General features: G+C 40.4%; 2 protein-coding genes across 2 annotated transcripts in view; one reads left to right on the top strand and one right to left on the bottom strand.

The window, feature by feature from the left end:
• Positions 1–4,669, top strand: part of NPTN (neuroplastin) — a 55,035-nt gene extending 50,366 nt beyond the window's left edge. Inside the window, exons 6-8 of the mRNA XM_065641684.1 lie at positions 2,639–2,660; positions 3,162–3,235; positions 3,590–4,669. Of these exons, the coding sequence (XP_065497756.1) occupies positions 2,639–2,660; positions 3,162–3,222 (83 nt within the window). The 3' untranslated portion in view covers positions 3,223–3,235; positions 3,590–4,669. The remainder of the gene's footprint in view (positions 1–2,638; positions 2,661–3,161; positions 3,236–3,589) is intronic.
• Positions 4,670–4,748: 79 nt separating this feature from the next.
• REC114 (REC114 meiotic recombination protein) lies at positions 4,749–19,298 on the bottom strand. The gene is made up of 6 exons (XM_065642145.1): positions 19,164–19,298; positions 18,536–18,625; positions 10,181–10,264; positions 7,781–7,993; positions 6,403–6,471; positions 4,749–4,940 (listed from the first exon to the last, which is right to left on the bottom strand). The coding sequence occupies exons 1-6, from the start codon at positions 19,296–19,298 to the stop codon at positions 4,779–4,781; spliced, it is 753 nt and encodes a 250-aa protein (XP_065498217.1). The 3' UTR covers positions 4,749–4,778.
• Positions 19,299–19,857: the final 559 nt, after the last annotated feature.

The raw sequence follows: 19,857 nt of genomic DNA, 5'->3' as shown, positions 1-19,857 counted from the left end.
GCTTGGCTGGTGGGCTTGTTTAGTCCTGTATCATATCAACAGTGGGGTTTTTGGAGCCTGCAGAATTCAAAAGCAAATTCCTGCCAAAGGAGGAGATTTTTATAAAATTACAGCTCCCCTGGCAGCATTTTGGGAGCAGAATGGAATGAAGCAGCGTACGGGGAGGATGTTCTCGATGGCCACAGGTTTTACCTACTGTTAGAGACTATCGGTGATGAGAGCAGGTCTTCTGGCATAAAGGTTTTGAGTTATATTGATATTTGTCGGTTACTATGACTTCTTTTTTTTTGTGTTTTTTTTTTCTTTTGTTGTGTTTTTTCCCCCCCCCCTTCAATTGCATCATACCTTTAAAAAATGGTGGTAAGTGAGAGATCTGCATGCTTTGGAGTTTGTTTAATCTCCGCTTTAGTCTATACAATGCACAAGTCATAATGTTAACACTTTTTCTTAGACTTCTTCATTCACGTTCACGACTAATTTGGATTTCAGTTTGCTGTTTTTAATCTTTATTTAGTCTAATTTTGTACTTATTTTTCTGTTGTTCTGTTGCCCCCCGATTTCGCTGAGGTTTCGGTCTTTGTCTGTACTGTACTGTACTGGGGACACTATTCCAGCAGTTAAAACTGACCAGGGTAGGAACGCACAGAAAAATTGTCCTCGGGTTTATTTTCTTCAGGTTCTAGATGGGAAAGGGGCGAGAGGTGGTGATCCACCGTGTAATCTTAACTATTCCAACAGGCATTTTTTGTTGGATCTTCGTAGGGAAAACACCCGATGGCAGCCTTTAGAAATGTGAGGCTTTTTTTAAAAAAAAAAAACAAAACAAAAAACAAAAAACAAAAAAAACCAAGCACAAAACTACCTATCTGAAATAGCTAAATATTTTAACGGCGAAGGAAAAAGGTTATTTTTCTAGTGAGAGCTTGAATCTTAACAGTGCAGCTTGATATTTCTGAAGTCCAGCGAAACAAACTCTCAAAGGTGTCGATGCTGCTTGTTAGAGAGCGGAGAGAAGTCTGAAAGCGGCGGGGGAGCAGGGGGCTGTCTGTCCGTCTGTCCATCCGCCCCGCTGGGCTCGCACAGCCCGACCCGCTTTCAGACCTTCGGCCAAACCAAAAGCTGTTTGCGGAGGACAGGTGTAGATCTCCCGCACTTTGTGTTTCAGTACCCGATGTGTCCGTATATCCCGCTGTACAAACACCAGCGCGTTGATGTCCGGCTGTCCCGATTAGTCCCAGTTCTCTCTGTCCCTTGTCCGATAGTGTCACTGTTGCTGGTAATGGACTTTTGTGGACACCGGTGTGTCGCTAGTGTGTTATTTTTTTGGCCGTAAAGCTCTTGGTTTGTGGTTAGTTTTTTTTTTTTTTTTTGAAATATTTTCCTTTATTTTGTTCTGGTCACTGTCTGTGCTAGCGGTGGCTTTGCCTCTCCGTTGCCTTGAAGGTCCAGGTGGAGTAATGTCCCCCGTGAGCGACATTACTCCCGGCGTGTGCTCATGCGGATGCCTACACTGTTTTAAGACTGTAACTTCCATAACTGCTTCATGTGCACTGAGCACCCTTGTGGAATCCTGCTGAGAGTTTCTTAAAGACTTCAGTGAAAAAAAAAAAATTTAAAAAATCCCTCCGGCACGAGGTGGGAACGGCAACTGTTGAGTGCCAAAACCAGCAGGTCCTGAATTGGTCCCCCCCAAAAATCCTTCTATGGGAGCGTTAACTTTCTGGATTTATTTTTTTTTTTTGTACAGCTGTTTCAATGCACTTCTGTCTTCTGAACTACAGCTTGGGGGCAAAATAAGGTATTCTCTAATTAAAAAAAAAAAAAAAGTTCAATTGGTCATGAAAGAAGCTGGTGCAAAACGTTACTCATTGGCAGATCTTTTTCCAATTCTGAAGAGAATTTTTTTTGCCAAAAGACAATCTTTTTCGCCAAGAGACACAGGCAGAACGGTGCCGTCAGTCTTCCGTCTGTTGTGTCTGGAGGTGTTTGAGCCCTTTGCGATGCCCATTGCTATCCAAGGACTGTGTTTGGATTCTGAAATTAATTGCACCTTCAACCTCCTCCTAACCTGGCCCGTTCTAATTAGACCTTGAGAAAAATGGAATATGTAGAGGTTGTATCATCCCTGGGGGAAGATGAGCATATGGTGTATATACCCTGGTGTGTATATACCAGTAATTTACCCATCAGCTGTTGAATCGCTTAAAAAAAAAAAAAAATATATATATATATATATATAAAAAAAAATCAATGCAAGAAAACAACCAGCAGGATTTTACAACTGAACCGTTGGTTTGTCTTCTCATCTATTTTTTATGAGATTGAACCACTGGAACTTGGGGACAAGATGAGTCTGACCATATTGCACCAATCTGTCCGCTACAGTTGCAGTTCTTCATGACCAGCATTCCAAGTGTTAACTAAAAACCATTGAAGCAACATACCTGCCATTAAAACCTGAATCCAGAAAAATAACTCCATGAATCTTTGCACTACCCAGTGGAATGGCCTTTCCTGCTGTAGATAGATCAGTTTGCTGTTCGCGGTTTGGCCGGCGTGCGGTGCCAAATCTCACTCTGTCTTTATTTTTCTTTCCTTTTCCCGTCTTCCCCGGATCGCATCGGAATTTCTGCTGCAGATGATGAACCAGCTGGGCCAATGTAAGTGCATTTTAAGGAAAAAAAAAAATTAATGAGCATAATCTGAGGGTTTCTGGGAATTGACAGTAAATGGGATTGATGTTTTGTGTGAGGTTATGGATGGTGACAGACCCTTTGGTTTGGCGTAAGGAAAAGTGCTGTGGGCAAGGTCTTTGCAAGGAAAATAGTGCTGAAGGAGTTAGAAAACAAGTATTTGTGGTCTCCCTGACTGGCTGATGTAGCCGATTTGATGTACTTGTTACAAATATTATAAGCAAAAACCAAACAAAAAAACCATCACTGACAACAAAGTGGTAAAACTAGGAAGCAAAATGCCAGAGATGGGACATGAATTCCACCGGGCAAGAAGGTGGCAACATACAAAGTCTAGAAGTCATGTTGTCCTTGGCCACTGAAGAGGAGGAAAAATTAAGTGATGTTTAACTTAATTAAGTACTAAGACATTTTTTCCTCTGCTTGCGACTGATTTTGGTGCAACTTTTTAATTCTTTCTTTCTCCAGGAAAACCAATTCTACAAACAATCATAAAGATAAAAACTTACGCCAGCGAAACACAAATTAAAAACGCTTCTCATGTAAGTATGACTCGCCCGCATCTCGGCAACGCTCAGGCTAAAGCCCTTTTGCTGTAGTGCTTGGGGTGCGTAAAGATCCGTTGTTTTATGAAACCATCCCGAAGTCCCTGGGAACGGCGCTCGCCTTCCTGCCAACAGCACTCGGGGGGCGGGGCAAAGAGTTTTTTCATATATGACGCAGGTAGTTTAATGATGCTGATCGTCGCTATTGCTAATAATAATAATAATAATAATGAAAACCCCCCTTTCTGTTGGTGTGAGCCCCGGAGCGCTTGGCTTTGCACGCTGGGGCGGGAGGTGACGCTGGGAGCGCTGCCGGGCATTGACTGGCACCTTTTCTCATTTCTTTTGTAGAGCTTTAAGTTTCTGAGAGACTGATGGCAATATGACCTGCTAAATTTAAGGGTTGGAACTCTTGGTTCTAGAACTCCAGTTCTGTCTGATTTATTATCTTTTTTTTTTTTTTTCCTTTTCAAGTGAGCAACAATATGACTGTCTAACGCATGCCTTATTTAGCCTCTCCTGTAAGGATGACCTAGCCAGATAAATTTTAATAATGCTTCAGTGTAGAAGGTGTAAACTATTTTGGGCTTGATGTGCTGTGAATGTTGCTTTTTTTTTTTTTAATTTTTATTTTTTTCCTGAATCTATTTAAACATTAGAAGCAGTAAAGCCGGTTCACGCATGCGCCATTTTTTTACTTCCTGTAGCTGTTCAAATTGGCAAAGCTCTAAATCGCACCGCTGCCATCTAGTGAGACTTTTTGTAAAGTACAGCAAAACTTAAAAATATATACAGTATATATATTTATATTTTGGGGGAGGGGGAAAACCAAAATACAGTAATTGTGTTTCATTTTTAAGCTGCTGATATTCATTCCTTACTGTATGTCTGAAAGATGAGAGAATTATAGTGTTCTGGTACTTAGAGACGTAATATAAATTGAAATTATCTTAAGGGCTTAACCTGTATAGAGAGACTTGGGTGTCCTATAATCAGACTTCAAAAGCTGGAATGGTTCGATGTGGTGGTGGAATGCAGTTGAAAACAAAAACAAAACTTCAGTTTATAAATATATATATATGATTGCTTTTTAAGTGATTTTTTTTTTGTTAACTCATGTAAATTCTCAAATCCTTTTGCACTGATGTGTTCAACATATTCTTGTACATTCAATTCAGGCAAACTTTTATAATTTTCTTTTTTTTTTTTTGTTTAAATGATGAAATGTTACAGCATGGTGATATTCTATGCAACTAGTTATACTCTTTAGTTTGACACTGTAATTTCTCATGATTTAAAGACTGTAGAAATAGACCTAACAGGGTTCTCATGATGTGCGTAACTGTAGATGCATGAACTTGTGTTCTGTGTATTTGTTGAAGTGCAATGATGTATAAAAAGTGGATTCACCTGTTTTTAAAAATAAAACACTGACCAAAAAAAAAAAGGCAGCGTGAGACTTTTTCAACTATTTAATCACATTTAAGCTTGTGCATCCCGAGTGTTGGGTGTCCTGGAGCGTATCGTAAGCTGGAATTTCTCAACCTTCTGCAAGTTTTCTCAATTCCTTCTCCACGTCTTCCACAAAAGCGGGGAAGTTGTGATCCATCAGACACAAGCGGATGAAGGGCCCCAGCTCCTCTGCGCGCCACACCGAGCGCTGCGACGCGAGGGCGAGCTCGGCCGGCTGCTTCAGCACAGACTGCCAGAGTTTAACCAAAAAAAGGTACCATTACACGTTTTTGGTAACAACGCAGCTCCGTTAAAGTCGTCAGTGTTTAATAAAGATGCGCCTGCCTTGTTTTGAACCCTTTCCATCGGGCAGGGTTGCGGGATGGAGTTTTTGCTGTGACACCCAGCTCCAGTCTCGCTTTTACGCAGGTTTAATTTCTTTTGCAGTTATTTAAATCAGAAACGGGTAGCGTGGCTTCCTGTGAACCTCCACGCTGGAAAAGGATGAAATGTGTCTAACGCACCCATAGGTTACTGGGTGACCCCCGAGTGCTTTCATGCTGTGGTTCCTATGACAACTGAAGCAGCTTCACTACAACTTAAAATTTTTCCATCATTTGGGCTGTAAATGTTCTCTAGACCTCCCCACCTTTAATTTTCTTTACCTGTCTGTGCTGAAGGCATTAAAGCTGCAGCATGGTTATCAGTAATTTTGTACACGAGAGCAGACGTAAAGAAAATCACTAAAATGCCGAAGGTAAGTATGATGTGCAGGGGCCTTAATATTTTCGCTAATTATTGTTGGTTCACACTGTACTACTGCTCTTTTCCTGGTGGAGAAAAGTATCTGTAAAGATGGTTGAGGAGGTTTTTTTTTTTTAAAAAAAAAAAAACAAACCTGCAAGAAAATGCTTAAAATCAGTGTTTCTGCTTGCTTCCTGCAGTGGTGGAAATGGAGAACTGAACCACTGGCAGAGAGCTTTGTTTGAAGCAGGTATCGTGTTCCCATCTTATGCAGGGACCACAGAATAGTTTTTAGAATCTAAGTTGTTTATTATATTGGGTTTAATTTACATTGCCTAGGATTGCCTCTGAAAGCAGAGGTTAGTCATGAAAAACACAGTTGCTAAAGGCAAACTGCCGTGTTTGATCGCTTGCTTGGTGATGCGCGCTCGCTGCATTGTACAAGCAGAAAAATAAGAGGTTGGAAAGAGTTTTCTCCTTAATCATCTGCTTCTGTACAGTCCCAGATTCACAGTAAACAAGGAACGGTAACTTCCAGTTATTTTTAAACACAGCTTTTCCCTGGACTTCTTGGTGAAGCTGCCAGTTCAATTACGGGATCTTTTGCTGTGGGTTAAGGATGAGGTTCATCTTTTCAGACTTGAACTATGACAGCAGAAGAGTCATCTCTGCAGTCAAAGGAGGACAAACCCATTTATTTGGGTGTGCCCTCTGGGTATTTGTTTGCTCTGGGTATTTGTGGTGCTTTGTTCTTATGCAAATGGGTTAATGACTACGCCACAAAATACCTGGTTTTGTGGCTTATTTCCTAGCTCGAGATCATTACAGGAGATCCCGGGGTTTTGTTGGTGTAGACGATGGCATCCCGATGTTCGGTGAAGACATTTACCTGATGACTGCAGCATATCAGATAACTTTCTGTGCCTGCGAGATTCAGTTACAGGATCTAAATATTAGATTATTTTTACCTGCGCTAGCTGTGTTACAGATCTTCTTTCTCCAAGGCTTGTGCAGGAATCTGGTAGAGGCTCATCTGGCTAAAAAAAAATACCAAATGCAAATCAGGGCTGGTTAGCAAGCAGAGTGTGGGTATGCGCAAGAAGGGAAGTGGTTCCATTTTTAGAGATAATGCAAAGAGAACGTGCTCAGCTACCTTCTGCAGTAAAAAGGCATTTTTCCTGGAACCTCAATGCACATCTGCTCAAATCTTTTAAAACGAAAGACATGAACTAATAGGCCTGTAGTTAAACTGTCATGTCAAAACTAAGACAACTTTTAAACTACTTACACAGTGTTTCCTAAAGTTACTTGCAGGGTGAATGCACCCCGGGAGGATTTTTCCTTCCTGGGGGCCACGTCACTGAAAAGTTGCTTGAAGTTGTCAATTCTATTTTCTGAGCAGGGTTTTCAGTCTTAACTTCTGGAGCAAAAGCATTATTAATACCAACAGTCCGACTGTTGCTGTTCAGTAGCATTCTGCCATGAAATGCTTTCTTTACCTTTCATTTTTTGCTTCAGCTTATCGGAAAATGAGCAAAGCCTAAAGTATAGGTTATCTCATAAAGAACAAACAACAAATCTTGAGTATCAGCTGTTGAAGGTCTCTCGTATGCCTTCCTGGAAACGGCGTGAGACAGATTAGTAATATATATTTTTTTTTTCCTCGCACTTTCTCTACCAAATATGATTCCACTGTCCAGTAGAGCAGGACCTTCCTATCATCAGGAAAATGACGTAGCTGAAAGCTTTGCTGTTCCTTTTTCAGGGCTCAGTGTTGGTCCTGATACTTTTATCACGTACCTAAGGATATCCTGGCTAAGCTGGCTGCAGGGATGTGTTTTTTAGAGCAGTTGAACATGGTCCTCTGGATACCCAGGAGAGCAGATATTTAAGAATTAGTCACACTCAGAAACACTTTTCCATATTTACCTTGGGTCTTTGTCTTGGAGAGGGGAAACATTCTGTTCCTACCCTGAATACACTTGCTAATATTCCTACGGTCCCGTGAAATGTGTATATTAATTTTGGTTGCTAGTGACCTTTTGGAGGCTGAAGCAAAGGTATCTGATTGCTCTGAGGTTTATTGCAATAAGCCTGAGGAGCTGGAACCACATTTTTGAGCATTGTTAACTTTTTTCCAGGCACGCTGAGACAAGAGGAAGACGATGACCAGCGTCAGCAGCTGCCGCCCTGGTCACTTACTCAGTTTCCCTGCATGTAAACTGAATTTCGTGTTTCCCAAATCATACTTCATCTATTAATAGATGGTCTCCTAGTTTAAAATTTGTCATTTACAGATGTAGCGCTAATAGTTGATTGTTTTTCTGTCTCTGTGCTCTTACTTACCATAAGTAGCACTGATGCGTTTTGTTCCGTGTCCTGCTCTTGATTTTCGCCGTTACCCAGCGGGGGGAGACCGTGATAGAGCTGCTGGTTCTGCTCATCCGCAACCTGCACCGGGACGTACTCTGCGAGTTTCCGAACGCAGCTGCAGCAGCTTTCCAGCATCTGCTCCTTGGAATTGCCACCAAACTGCACGCGGAACAGGCGGCATTCATTCTGCTCCACAACCAAAGAGAAATTAAATTAATCGTCGATCCCCTCCAACTATTTGGATTTAATTAAACTCTTATTTCTTGTAGTTCGGAAGAAGGCGATTAATTTTCGGATCGCTGCACCAACTTAGATACAAAGAAATGAGTTCTTGCTGCTGTATCTTCGTTTATCCCAGCAGCTAGTTTGAAAATTACTTTAAAAACCCTCCAGAAAATGCTAAGTGAACAGGGCCACTTGTCAGCCAAGTGAGCAAACCTTGCCCTGACAACACGGGTTTTTACAAGTGTAACAGGGAAATTCGGTTCTTACTGTTGCTGCAAGGAGTATCCTATGAGGACGTGCCAACTCTGAACAGTTAGTCGTGACATAAAATGACAGGACAGTAAGGAGAAGGTAACTCTGGAATCTAAACTAGAAGTAGCTGAACATAGCAAGTCAGCAGTTGGATCAGGAGCGCAAGAAACTCAAATGTGTTACTCTAAATAGTGAAATAATACTAAAAATAAATCTGGACAGGTCTGAACCCTCCGTATAGGTGGTTGTGCTGTACCATATAGAATTTTTAAAGTATATGAGGTCCAACAAACGGCCCTGAAAACAGCGGTGCAAGAGTCTGTCAGCATTCAGCTGATGTGAGGCAGATACACATTGAATGCTCTTGTTTAGGGAGCGAATTAATGGGACTTTCAGTTTGATCTTGAAATTCCAAACTTGAAACATGGTTAAAGTACTAGAAAAGAAGCAAGTTTTCCTTGGACTGACTTAGCTTACTGGCATTGTAAGCATAAAAGCTCGTCTCGGTGCCTTTTTAAAGGGGAAAAAAATGTCAAAATAATTCAAACTGTAGCACTCATTTTGCCAGTGCCCAGTTACATTTGCTCTAATTAACTAAGATGTCAACTTAACTGGCTCAGCGTTGCATCACCAAGAACTGTTTTGTGGAACTGCCAGATAGGTAAGTTCTCATTACAATGACAAACAGGTAATTGCCGTCTTAATTTGAATTCCTTTTGGAGGCTTTCAAAGAACACTTGTTTCAGTTACCCCTACAGTCCCTTCATCCATCCTGAGCTTCTCAAAAATGTAGTTTAGAAACCCATTCTGCTAGCTAAGAGTCCACAATGCCCTATCAAAATAATACTCTTGAAGAAATGAGTGAGTCTCACTATAAACACAATATTAATGACTTACTCAACCCAATCAGTTAATGTCCACGCAGTTTCTTCTGAAGTACGCGATCTCACTGATTAACCTCCATGTTTATTTGACATGGATTACTCGATAACTGCAAAGCAGGTAACAGGCAACAAAAATGCAAACATAGGAAAGAAACTGCAACGAGTGAAGTAGTAAAATAAGACTGAGAAGGAGCACAAGGTAAATCAGAAATGGTGTAATATTTTTGAAGATTAGCATAGAAGTTATGTACACTGACGGCATTTAAGGGATCACTTCAGCTACAATTTAGGATATAAAGTAGAGGAACTATGATAGGACCACTGCAGTGCCACTAAATCCAGTTTAAGGGAGGTGAATTTACGGTAAGTAAACACTTAAATGCATTAAACTCATTTAAGACTGTTAATATTCTTCCTTTTCTGAGCTGTCCCTCAGAGCTTTTGTTCAAGCCTCAAAAAGTGATCGTGATGTTGATTTTATGTTTCCTGTGAGATGCAGCAGAATCTCTCAACACTCTGCTGGGCAATAGGTTCTATTAACTGTAAAGAAAACTGATGATCTACTGATTGATCAGAAGTAATTAGTGGAACAGCTCGGTAGTTGTCTTCAATGATACTCCACATTTCATAAGAATTGACAAAAATCAGAAAGCAAAAGTATTTTGGTTTCAGGCAAGCATAGCCCGTGAATTTAAAATAGTTTAAGACACTTAGTATTTCCTAGCAGCAGCGTTAGACTAGACTTATTCTGAAATGAGTCCTTATATTTAAGGATAGATTCTAAAATAAATACTGGTCTAACTGTTTGAGTAGATAACTCAGAAAAAGTCTAAAAGACTTGTGTATTAGCAGTTACGAAAGACATTAGGATGATTCAATGCATTCTGGTTTAGAGTTAAAAAAAAAATATACAGACAATTGACAATATCTCACAACTTATGTTATCCAATATTAAGATAACTTATATTACACAGAACTGTGTCAGCTATTAGAAATATTAAAAGCAGCTCACCTTTGAGTGCGCGCGGAGCAGCAGGCAGTCTGCTCTTCTGACTATCTTTAACCACTTATGGGAATCAATTAATGAAAAGCCTTCCTGAAATAAAGCAGAGCACGAACATGCAACACTCAGAAGCTCACCCTGAAGTCGCGTGGTGTAATTTAATCCCTGATGTAATTTAATCCCTAATGCAATTAGTCTTTTGTATCTGTCAAAAAATCGCCTGTGATTTTTACCGTGCTAGGAATTGTGTGCTTCACTGAGTAATATTTCCAGTAGTACAGCTGAGTTTCAACAGTGACCTGTGAGAGGTATCTTTACGTCTTGTTCCTTTAAGTACATTAACACAAAGCCTCTCAAAAATACACCACATGAGGAATTAAATCTGAATCTGCAGCTCCAGTAACAACACTGAGTCAAGGTACACTCTAATCTCCATATATATTTTACGTTTCTGTTTATGCGTGTTATGAAAGGCTCCAAGAAATACATAATAAACCGGCTGCATCAGAGCTTTAAATTCTTCTGCATCCCATGGAGTTGCCCAAGAGGGCAGCAGAGAACAGGAAAACCTCAACAAGGGGACAGTTGGTTCAGCTCAGGCCCATTTTCTCCAGCTGGAATTCAGGTAAACGAAGCATCTTGATAAAGATGTTTTTATACTGCAGTTGGGTTACCCGTCAGTCTCTTCAGGGAGGAGGTGACAGCGGAGAATATACTGAGCAAAACACAGGTATGAGGTTAGCGGGCTAAGAGAAGAACGCAGCGCTGTTACAACATTGCCAGAATAATCAGGTTAAACTGCACATTAGAATATATTACTTTGAAATTTGGCTACGGATGTTCAGGGCTGGGCAGAGTTTGGCCCCAAAATATTGTTTAAAGCTGAAAAAGGAAAAGCATCGGCAAGTTAAGGTAGTGATTGTGCACAGCAAGAAGTCATGTCAAATGTCACGAATTTTGGTGGTGCCAACATCGTGGAAATAGCAGCACCTGTGACAGCAAAAAATCAGCATTAAACGTGCACACGCATTGCAAAGAGGGCTCAGTACATGGCGGTACAAAACACAAGACTAAGTGCATTTATATTTATTTTTGTGAAATAAACACTAACTTAAATTCCACATCAGCACAAGGACTTAATTCCCCCATTTAAAGCCATAAATCTTGAACATGTTTTAACTTATATTGAGGGGAATATCCATTCCTTCTCAAAACACAAAGGCCACGTTAACTTGTGGCTACTTGTGTTGCTTCTATGCATTTCAAATAGTTGCTGTTCTTGAGACACAGCAAATATGTTTATTTAAATATAGCTGTTCCCATAGTAAGTCTATTTTATAGGGTTTTTCCTATACTGTAAATGTACGTAGAACAAACATTTTCTCCTTAAAATAATAACTGTTTACAAATAAATCATAAAAGGCAGCCAATGTTTAATGTTCCTACCAACTATTTTATTGATGTTTCCCATCCATTTATATGTCCTGTTTCTATAGTAAAGAATGCTGGGAAAAAAACAGCATTTGGAATTTTTAGTTATGTACTCCTATTAATTCAACTTCAAAAATGTAATTAACAGAAATGTAATTTAGTTCAGGTTTAATTAACTGAAGAACAAAGCAGAAAGTATTTTCTTTTGTCTTGCACCTTTGGGTGACTGCATATTGCCAAGCAGAAATAATTAAGAGTAGCTAAATCAAACGGAAATCTCAATGCAGTACTCCAGCAATACACAGCACAAGTATTATACCTGCAAAAGGAGAAGAAATGGTTCAGACCAGCTCAGCTCTGCAGAATTACTCAGCCTGAACTCCATCATTAAATTGTTCACATCAGTTACTGTGTCTGTAGTCAGGCTCTTCTAGATTTTCCTCAGTTCTAAGCAGCAAATAAACCCCATTTTGCCCCGTGTTAAGGTCTGTTTTGTTCCTCAAAGCTTTTCCATGTTACCTCAGCACCGACTGTATTTGAGGCTGCCCGAATTAAAACAAAATAAGGTTCTTAATGATGACCACTCTCTGTTTTTCAACAATGCGAGAGTTATGAGTCTGCCCATGAAGTTAGGTTAAGGAATTCAGAGCAACAAGAAGCAAGAGCACAATGAATCTCTCCCTTGTTCCAGTGCTCCAAGTCAAGAGCATCTCTGCCAGCATCCCAGAGGTAGATAACGAGGCCTGTGATGTATTTTGGAAGGTACTGCATGTTATTGGTGAATATTTTTATTGTATCACGTAGAAACCCTGTGGTACTAAGCAAAATATGAACACAGGAACAGATTACCCATTTTATGCTGGATTGCAAGGCCTTTAGGCAATCCTAACTAAAAATTAATACATATTTAAGAAATGGTTTTTATGTACCAGTGCAGCTATGCTGGCTTGCATCAATTAGTTTGGATTCATTCATAAGACAATCTGTAAAAGCTTGAAAATGATGTTCGAGTATTATTCTGAACACTAAAGCAGAGGCAAAACTGAGATGCTTTCAGAAAAGTAAGTAGAGTTGGAAAACATGTTCACAAGGGTTTACTTGAAACCTGACGTATAGATTATAAATCAAATGCTTCCGTATATCGGAAAAATACCAATTTTTAACTCGTTGCCTTCCCAAAAGAGAACGCGAGTTGCGATTTTACACTTTTTAAATTAGAAACCTACTTATTTTATAACAAATAGAAGTCTTCCCTTCATTAATGACTAAAATAAAAATGTCCTTCCAGCTTAACATTAGAAATGATGAAAATCAAACTTTGAACATAATTCCAACCAAATCTTCGTTATTACCTTGTAACACGCTGAGAAATAGAAGTTTTCCTTACTTGTATCTTTCTTCAAGATCTAAATAAGGCCAAATACATTAGTTTTTATTCCTACGCTATGAGCCGTCTTGAAAACTGAGAGTAGGAGTGTCAGTGTGACAAAAATAATAATCCCCAAACACGAGGCGGGGAGCAGAAAAAAACTAAGGCAGGCAGACAGCAAACTAACAGGAATAAGGAATAAAAGGATGTTAAGCTCTGCATTATCCTTTTGCATGCAATTTTTTTTTTTTTTTTTTTACCCCCAAATCTTTTCGAAGCTGGATTTGAAATCTTGCTATTAAGCTTGTTTGATTGTGGAAGAGAACACATGAGGGCTGAACTCGTTAAAGAGAGTGCTCTGGCTCTGCAGAGCCAGGAAAGTGAAATGAAGCAGCAAGTTCTTTTATTCTTGATACAAAATCTTTCCTTCCCTACATCCATCCCATACATTAAACTCTAGGGTAAACACATGTCATTAATAGACGTCACTACTCTTTAAAAACTATTCTAAGAGTTGGGTTTAGAAGGACTGAGGCAAGAGAAAAGATCAGAACTCCTTAAAACTTCTTACTCCTGCCAATCACCAGTATGTAATCATGACACAACAGGAATGTATCGTTATATGAAACAAATGGGGAAGCTCATGCAGAAAGATACTCGGCTTGTGCAAAACAATCATGTCAACAGTGCAGAATTAAACAAACTAAAATTGACATTTTTCAACTATGGTTGGGGTACTAAGTCAATAAAACTAAGATTCCTTCTACTCTGTGAAATAGCAATCATAGGACCTTTAATAAAGAAAAAAAAAAAAGAACCTGTAGCTTTGCAGTGGAGAACCACTAAGCAGCAGTAACAACCTGCTTACTTCCCTAGGTTTCGGTCCAATTTATTGCAGGGGACCTTCGTCTACCCAAAGCACTGCTGTGAATATCATCGCCAAAATTTGGTGCGGAAGTTTCAGGCAGTGCAAAGCGAGCATCGAGAACATTAGAACATTGCCTAGTTAATGAGGTTAGAATCCAGTGTATCCCAAGCACTGTTAGCTTATTAGAAGTTGTGAGGGGACCAGGAGAGCACTAAGGACATTTAGTCTACACTTTAAAAGATCAGGTCACAAATCAATTACTCTGGATTAATTTTATCCTATTAAGTAAGTCCTCTTTACGAATTCAATTTGTTTAATTTGGAGGACATTAAGAATTCTAGCACTGGAATTAATTGCATTGAATAAACCACCAAAATATAATTTTCATGATGTGCTGATTCGAAGGAGGGAAAGGAAGTAAGAGTTGTGGTAAACGGAACATGATGTTTCTTGAAGAGTGTGGCCAGAAATTGATAGAGACGCTGTTGAGATATTCTTGTTAAAATTCCATTATCTACAGTATGCAAGAATGAGATTTTTCTACTGTAAAATATCCACTCTGATAGGCAACACTGCAGCAAAAACAGGTCCTAGAAATGTGTAATTTAATTCCAAATGAAGAACTCTGCTTAAAAAAAAAAAAAAAAAGCCAAATCAAAACACCCTTGGGTTTGCATTACATGTCAGGGCCTTTTATGTTCCATGTTCTGAGGTTCCATTTACCATCCCCTTAATTCCATTTGGCTGATCACAAGCAGACTGCATTTTTAAAGGAAAGAGGGTGTTAAGATAGTTTACAAACATGTCTCAGTGTCCTTAAAGAACGTTTGAAGTCATCTCAAGCACACACCCCTTCCTGAAAAGTTTACCCATGAAAAAATAACTAACTTGTTTTCTGACAGAAACACTGAGCATGTCCACAATTATTTGTTGTAATAGTATAAAACTACTTCAATGAGCAGTTCTGGAGCTTTCTTAGATACCGTCATCAATTATTTCAAACCTACGGCACCTCACCACACAGCAGTGTACATAACACAAGGTATTTTACCAACCTGCCCCGTTTAGTTCAGTTTACATCACTGTTCACTGCAGAAGAATCGACAAAGAAAAGTTCTGTGTGAAATACAAACCAGCCAGATCCTGGGAGTTCACCCTTTTTATTATGTGACTTTGATTTTTTTGCTGGACTTTAAAAAGCAGCCACCCACAGTATTATCAGCATAACGCAGAGCTTGCTGGCAGCTAAAAAGGTTCATTTTGGCCTTTGTAAAATGTATGCATCACCGAAGAACAGCTGCACCCTGACTTTTATCTTCCTAAAGAAAACAGAAGGTACAAACCAAGACATTTTGCATCTATTAATGCACTGATTTTACTACATTCCTTGCCAATTTTAAACCAGAAGAGATCAGAATATATCAACTACAGTATTATCCATTTTAAAAGCATCCAATTAATAAGTTTTCTTTCTTACAGATGCTGGGTGAAAACTTTATTTTTAAAAAAAGTATTACGTAGGATGATCACGTTAAAATTCTTGGGGTGGGATGAGGGTTCCTGCTCTATCATTACTGCTGCAGTCAAAAAAACAAAGTTAAGAACATTCACCACTGAATGGATTCTTGAATTTAGCTAGCAGCTTGTTCTTAGATTACTGTCAGAGGGGAGGAAATCCCTTTATTATTCATCCACAGAAATTTTACAAAAATGCAGTATAGTTATTCAAGTTGAGAAGGAAACGGTGCCCCTGTGACACAGATCTCGTGCCTCGCTGTGTTCCTATGTGGAGGTACAAAGCTGTGATAATTGTCATCCAGTCCCCTCAAAACCGGGAGCCTGTAGTACATCAAAATGTCTGAAAAGCAGGGATGAGAAGATAGATCAAAAGCCTAGACATCAACAACTTAAAGGATGCACTTACTACATAGCAAGAAACAGTTCTCTTAAGTAGATCAGAGGGAATTTCAGTGCGAGTAAGGCAGCATGGACGTGTTGAGAATTCCTTGGCAATAAAAGGAAATATTCAGTAGCCCAGGCCAGCAAGTAGAAATGAGTGTACGCAGTAAAAACATAAGCTGAATCATTCCAACAATTGCAGCATTCCATCCAATTTGATACATTCCCTCTGGAGCAGAAACTTGTGCCTTATCCTCTGTGACAGAATGTCCGTTGTGATGGACCCCAGTGAGACGATTTGGTCTGTGACAGATTCAGAACTATATGTACTTAGTCGTGCAAAGCCTGTTTAGATATTGTGACAGGTTTCTGACAGCTCCTGAGAGCTGGAGACTAGAGGGAGATAGAACCCGTGAGATTAACCATTTCTACAGTCTGATAATTTCTACAGCAATAACACAGACTGCACAGTATTGCAGCTTTTTTGTTATAGGGCATCTCGTGAAGGAGTTTGCAAAATTTCAGCAGGGGCCTGTGCAGTTCTGGCTGGCTTTGAGTATACTGTGTTTTAAGCTGCTCCTGCTCTCCAGATCCTGTCGTCAACAGGCTTTAGAAGACTCCTGGCCAAAGACAGGGGTGTAAACTGTCCTTGGACAATGAAGAAAAGCATTCAGGGATCCAGTAATGGTCATACTTATTTTTATATCAATGCTGTTATCAGCATCACTGCCCGTGCAGCTTTTTCCAGCACAATCCCTCCGTGTCACCTTTCTGTTTGATGATCCTGGCTGCTCCACTAGAGACATTCCACAGCCTTTGTTCTTCAAAGACTGAAAAGATATCTGTAGGTTGGGATTTTCCCAGGAAGAACAATTGTACCAAAGTGTTTCGCACTGGGTTAGTTCTGTATGCACAGAACACACCTGCAGAATGAGCTCAATTGCATCAACTCAAACAAGTGCACTCAAAGGAATTGTCAATCAGGTTTTAAAACACGTATGACACCGGTTTCATATAATTTTTCCATAAAACATAATAAAATGTTGTTGGGGTTGGTAGAGAAGCATTGCCAGAATTTTAAAAGCAGACAAACTTTTTTTTCCTTTTAAACTCAGCATTAGATATCAGTCACATTTACCAAGCATGTCTGCTCCTCCTCTATTCTGCACTATTCTCAGGCTGCGATTGTTACTGCAATATCTCAGTGTCTCTTAAAAGCTGATCATGCTCCGAAATTCCTCAGCTGGCATTTCAAGCCAGGCAACCGCCTGAAGGCTTCACTGGCCACTGAACCCGGGAGCTGCAAGAAAGTGCTTTTCTCAGCCAAGTCTTTATGAAGCTTTTCTCATACTCCCTGCACTCATCCTTCAGGACAGCACTTTTATCTGCCTGCTGGCACTTGCCAGATTCAGTCTTTGCCAGACGCAGCCTTTGAAGGGCTACAGCTTTTGCCTGTGCCTTTTTTGCTCTTTAGTTAGTTACTAAAACTTATTTCTGTTAGCCTTTATTTGGTTATTTCAGGGAGATTCTATAAAGTAATATGAGCCTACTAGCTATTAAACATTTGCAGCCATCTCATTGGGATACTGGAAACAGGACCAGCCTCCGGAGAGGTGCAATCCAAGCAGAATTTGGCAAGAGATGGCAGCGAGTCTCAATTCAGTTGCGTTTCTTCACCTATCTGGACTTTCAATTACTCCGTGCCTTTTTCTTATTCAGCACAACTGCTGAAACACTTTTCCACGTTCCATTTTTACCTTGTCCAAGAACATTCAGCTTGTCCTCACAAAATATGTGAGCCAAATACCGTGTCTTGTATGAGGGATATCCAGACGGACAGCTCGCTGTTAGCTCATCTATTCCATACTCCTAACATATTCACCGGCCAAAAAAATTCAAGGATATCCTTGGTTTTACCCCTATACTTACAAGATATTTCTGTAAGTTTAAGCCCTTTTAAGAGGCACAGCAAAAACTAATTTATAAGCTTATACATATTTAAAGCTACAAAATGCTCTTTAATATATTCTATATCTATATATAAAGTTTTTGCTATCTTAATGGTGCAGCATCTTCCAGTGGATGGTAAGAGCTTTCAGATATATTTATCAGCCAATTCCTACTTGTTATCATCACTGAGTGTTGGCGATACGCACTGAACACACTTGATTCCACTTTCCAGCACAGGCCTTCTCTGTCCTCCTAGATGAAGTGTTTTGTTTAACCTCTTCAGTGTCACTGTGAAATCTTTAGTTTAGTCGCTGGTGCTGCTTAAGTACAGGCTATGTGAAAATGAAGTTGTTATTTTGTCTCCATGAATATAACATGTATGTCAGATCATATTACCCAACATAGGAAAAAAAAACCATACCCTTTGATAAACCAAATTATCAAAACCAAAATACTCAAAGTTCATTGGCAAGAAACCAGCTGGACCATACAGCAAATCTTATAGGGACTAATAGTTATATATTTATCTACAGCGTGTTTTTTCTGTTTTCTTAGGCAGAAGAATAGTGAAAAAAACCAGTATCTTTAAACACCAACAGCCCTTAGTATTACATCTTAATCTAGATTTTTAGAGCCATAGAAGAAACAGTGTTCCTCAGTATGAAATAACACATTTAATGTTATTCTGATAAACACGGAGAGAAAGCAGCACATGAGAATTACCATGAGCAAAATAAAATTGGCATTTTCCTTTTAGTGGGAGAGAAAATGAAGCTGAGCAGGGAAACGAAGTTAGTACTGACGCTAACATGAATGGAGAAATATTCTTTATACATGAGAAACTCACCAGCACTGCTCGCCCTTGGGAAATAAAGAAATGGCCAGATACCACAATGGTAAGGATCAGATAGCCTGATTCTTCATTTGATTCAAAAACCTTTAAAAAGATAGACAAAATAAAAACCTAGCCCTGTGCGCACAAAAATCTACATCTTCCTTTCTAATGCAAAATAAGTCGTTTCAAAGGTCGGTGGTGGAATTCAGGTGTATCATTTACCTCTCAGTAACACAACTTGCCTTCTGCTCCCACAGACAGAAAGCACGTTTAAGAATTTTTTTACTAATTAAAACTGCATATCCAGGTTTAATGACTTTAAGCAAACGCTTGGACTCCTCCAACTTGATTTCTTAGGGATGTAGTTTGGTGCTAACGGTTGGATTTGATGATCCTGGGGGTCTTTTCCAACCAAAATGATTTTAAGATCTATAGTTTTTAATACCGCAAGTTACTGCTGAAGAAATTAAAAAAAAAAATGGGCCGCTATTATATCATGGATGTGTTTACATTAAAGATGAAGCTAAATCTCTCCTGTTTGCTGCATTAGCGCAACGAGATCCCTGCAAAGGCCTCAGTTGTTACTGCTGGGCACCCACTGGAGCCAGTCACAGCTACACCAAGCGGCGCCCCCCCGCACCTTCCAAGAGGAGGTGTTTTGCCCCTCATCGTCGCCTTCTACCGGGGGCAGGAAGCGGCCGTAGCGCTTCAGGGGCCACGTTGTGGCGCTGCCGAGGAGGGAGAAGGATCCGCCGCCCCCGCCCGCCGCCGCCATCCCGGCCCTGAGGGGACCGCGCTGCACCACGGGAAGCCGCACCCAGCAGGGGCTGAGCGGGAAGCGGCAGCCAATCGGAAGGCAGGGAGAGCGCGTGGGTGGGATCGTTCACCAATCAGCGGGCGGCAAAGGAAAGGCGAGCCAATGAAATAGCGCGCTCGGGCTCGCGCAGGTCTCTCTCTCTCTCGGTGCTGCCGCTTCGCTCTCCTCAGCGGCGCTTCACGGAACCCCAGAATGTCAGGGGTTGGAAAGGACCTCGAAAGCTCACCCAGTGCAATCCCCCCGCCGGAGCAGGAACACCCAGATGAGGTTACACAGGAAGGTGTCCAGGCAAGTTTGAATATTTCTAGAGAAGGAGACTCCACAACCTCCCTGGGCAGCCCGGTCCAGGCTCTGGCACCCTCACTGGGAAGAAGTTTCTTCTCATATTTAAGTGGAACCTCCTGTGTTCCAGTTTGCACCCATTGCCCCTTGTCCTATCACTGGTTGTCACCGAGAAGAGCCTGGCTCCATCCTCCTGACACTCCTCCTTTCCATATTGATCCCTATGAACGAGTCA

The sequence above is a fragment of the Caloenas nicobarica genome, chromosome 10 (assembly GCF_036013445.1).
Source record: "Caloenas nicobarica isolate bCalNic1 chromosome 10, bCalNic1.hap1, whole genome shotgun sequence".
Classification (NCBI taxonomy): Eukaryota; Metazoa; Chordata; class Aves; order Columbiformes; family Columbidae; genus Caloenas; species Caloenas nicobarica.
Note: the sequence above shows the minus strand (reverse complement) of the source record. Positions and strands in the feature narration are given on the sequence as shown.

Coding starts and splice junctions, on each gene's coding strand:
- REC114 (XM_065642145.1), bottom strand. CDS start 19,298: ATGGCGGCGGCGGGCGGGGGCGGCGGATCCTTCTCCCTCCTCGGCAGC. Junction 7,994..10,180: donor TGCTCCGCGCGCACTCAAAG/GTGAGCTGCTTT, acceptor GTTGTGGAGCAG/AATGAATGCCGCCTGTTCCG. Junction 6,472..7,780: donor ACGCATCAGTGCTACTTATG/GTAAGTAAGAGC, acceptor ATTTTTTTTTAG/CCAGATGAGCCTCTACCAGA.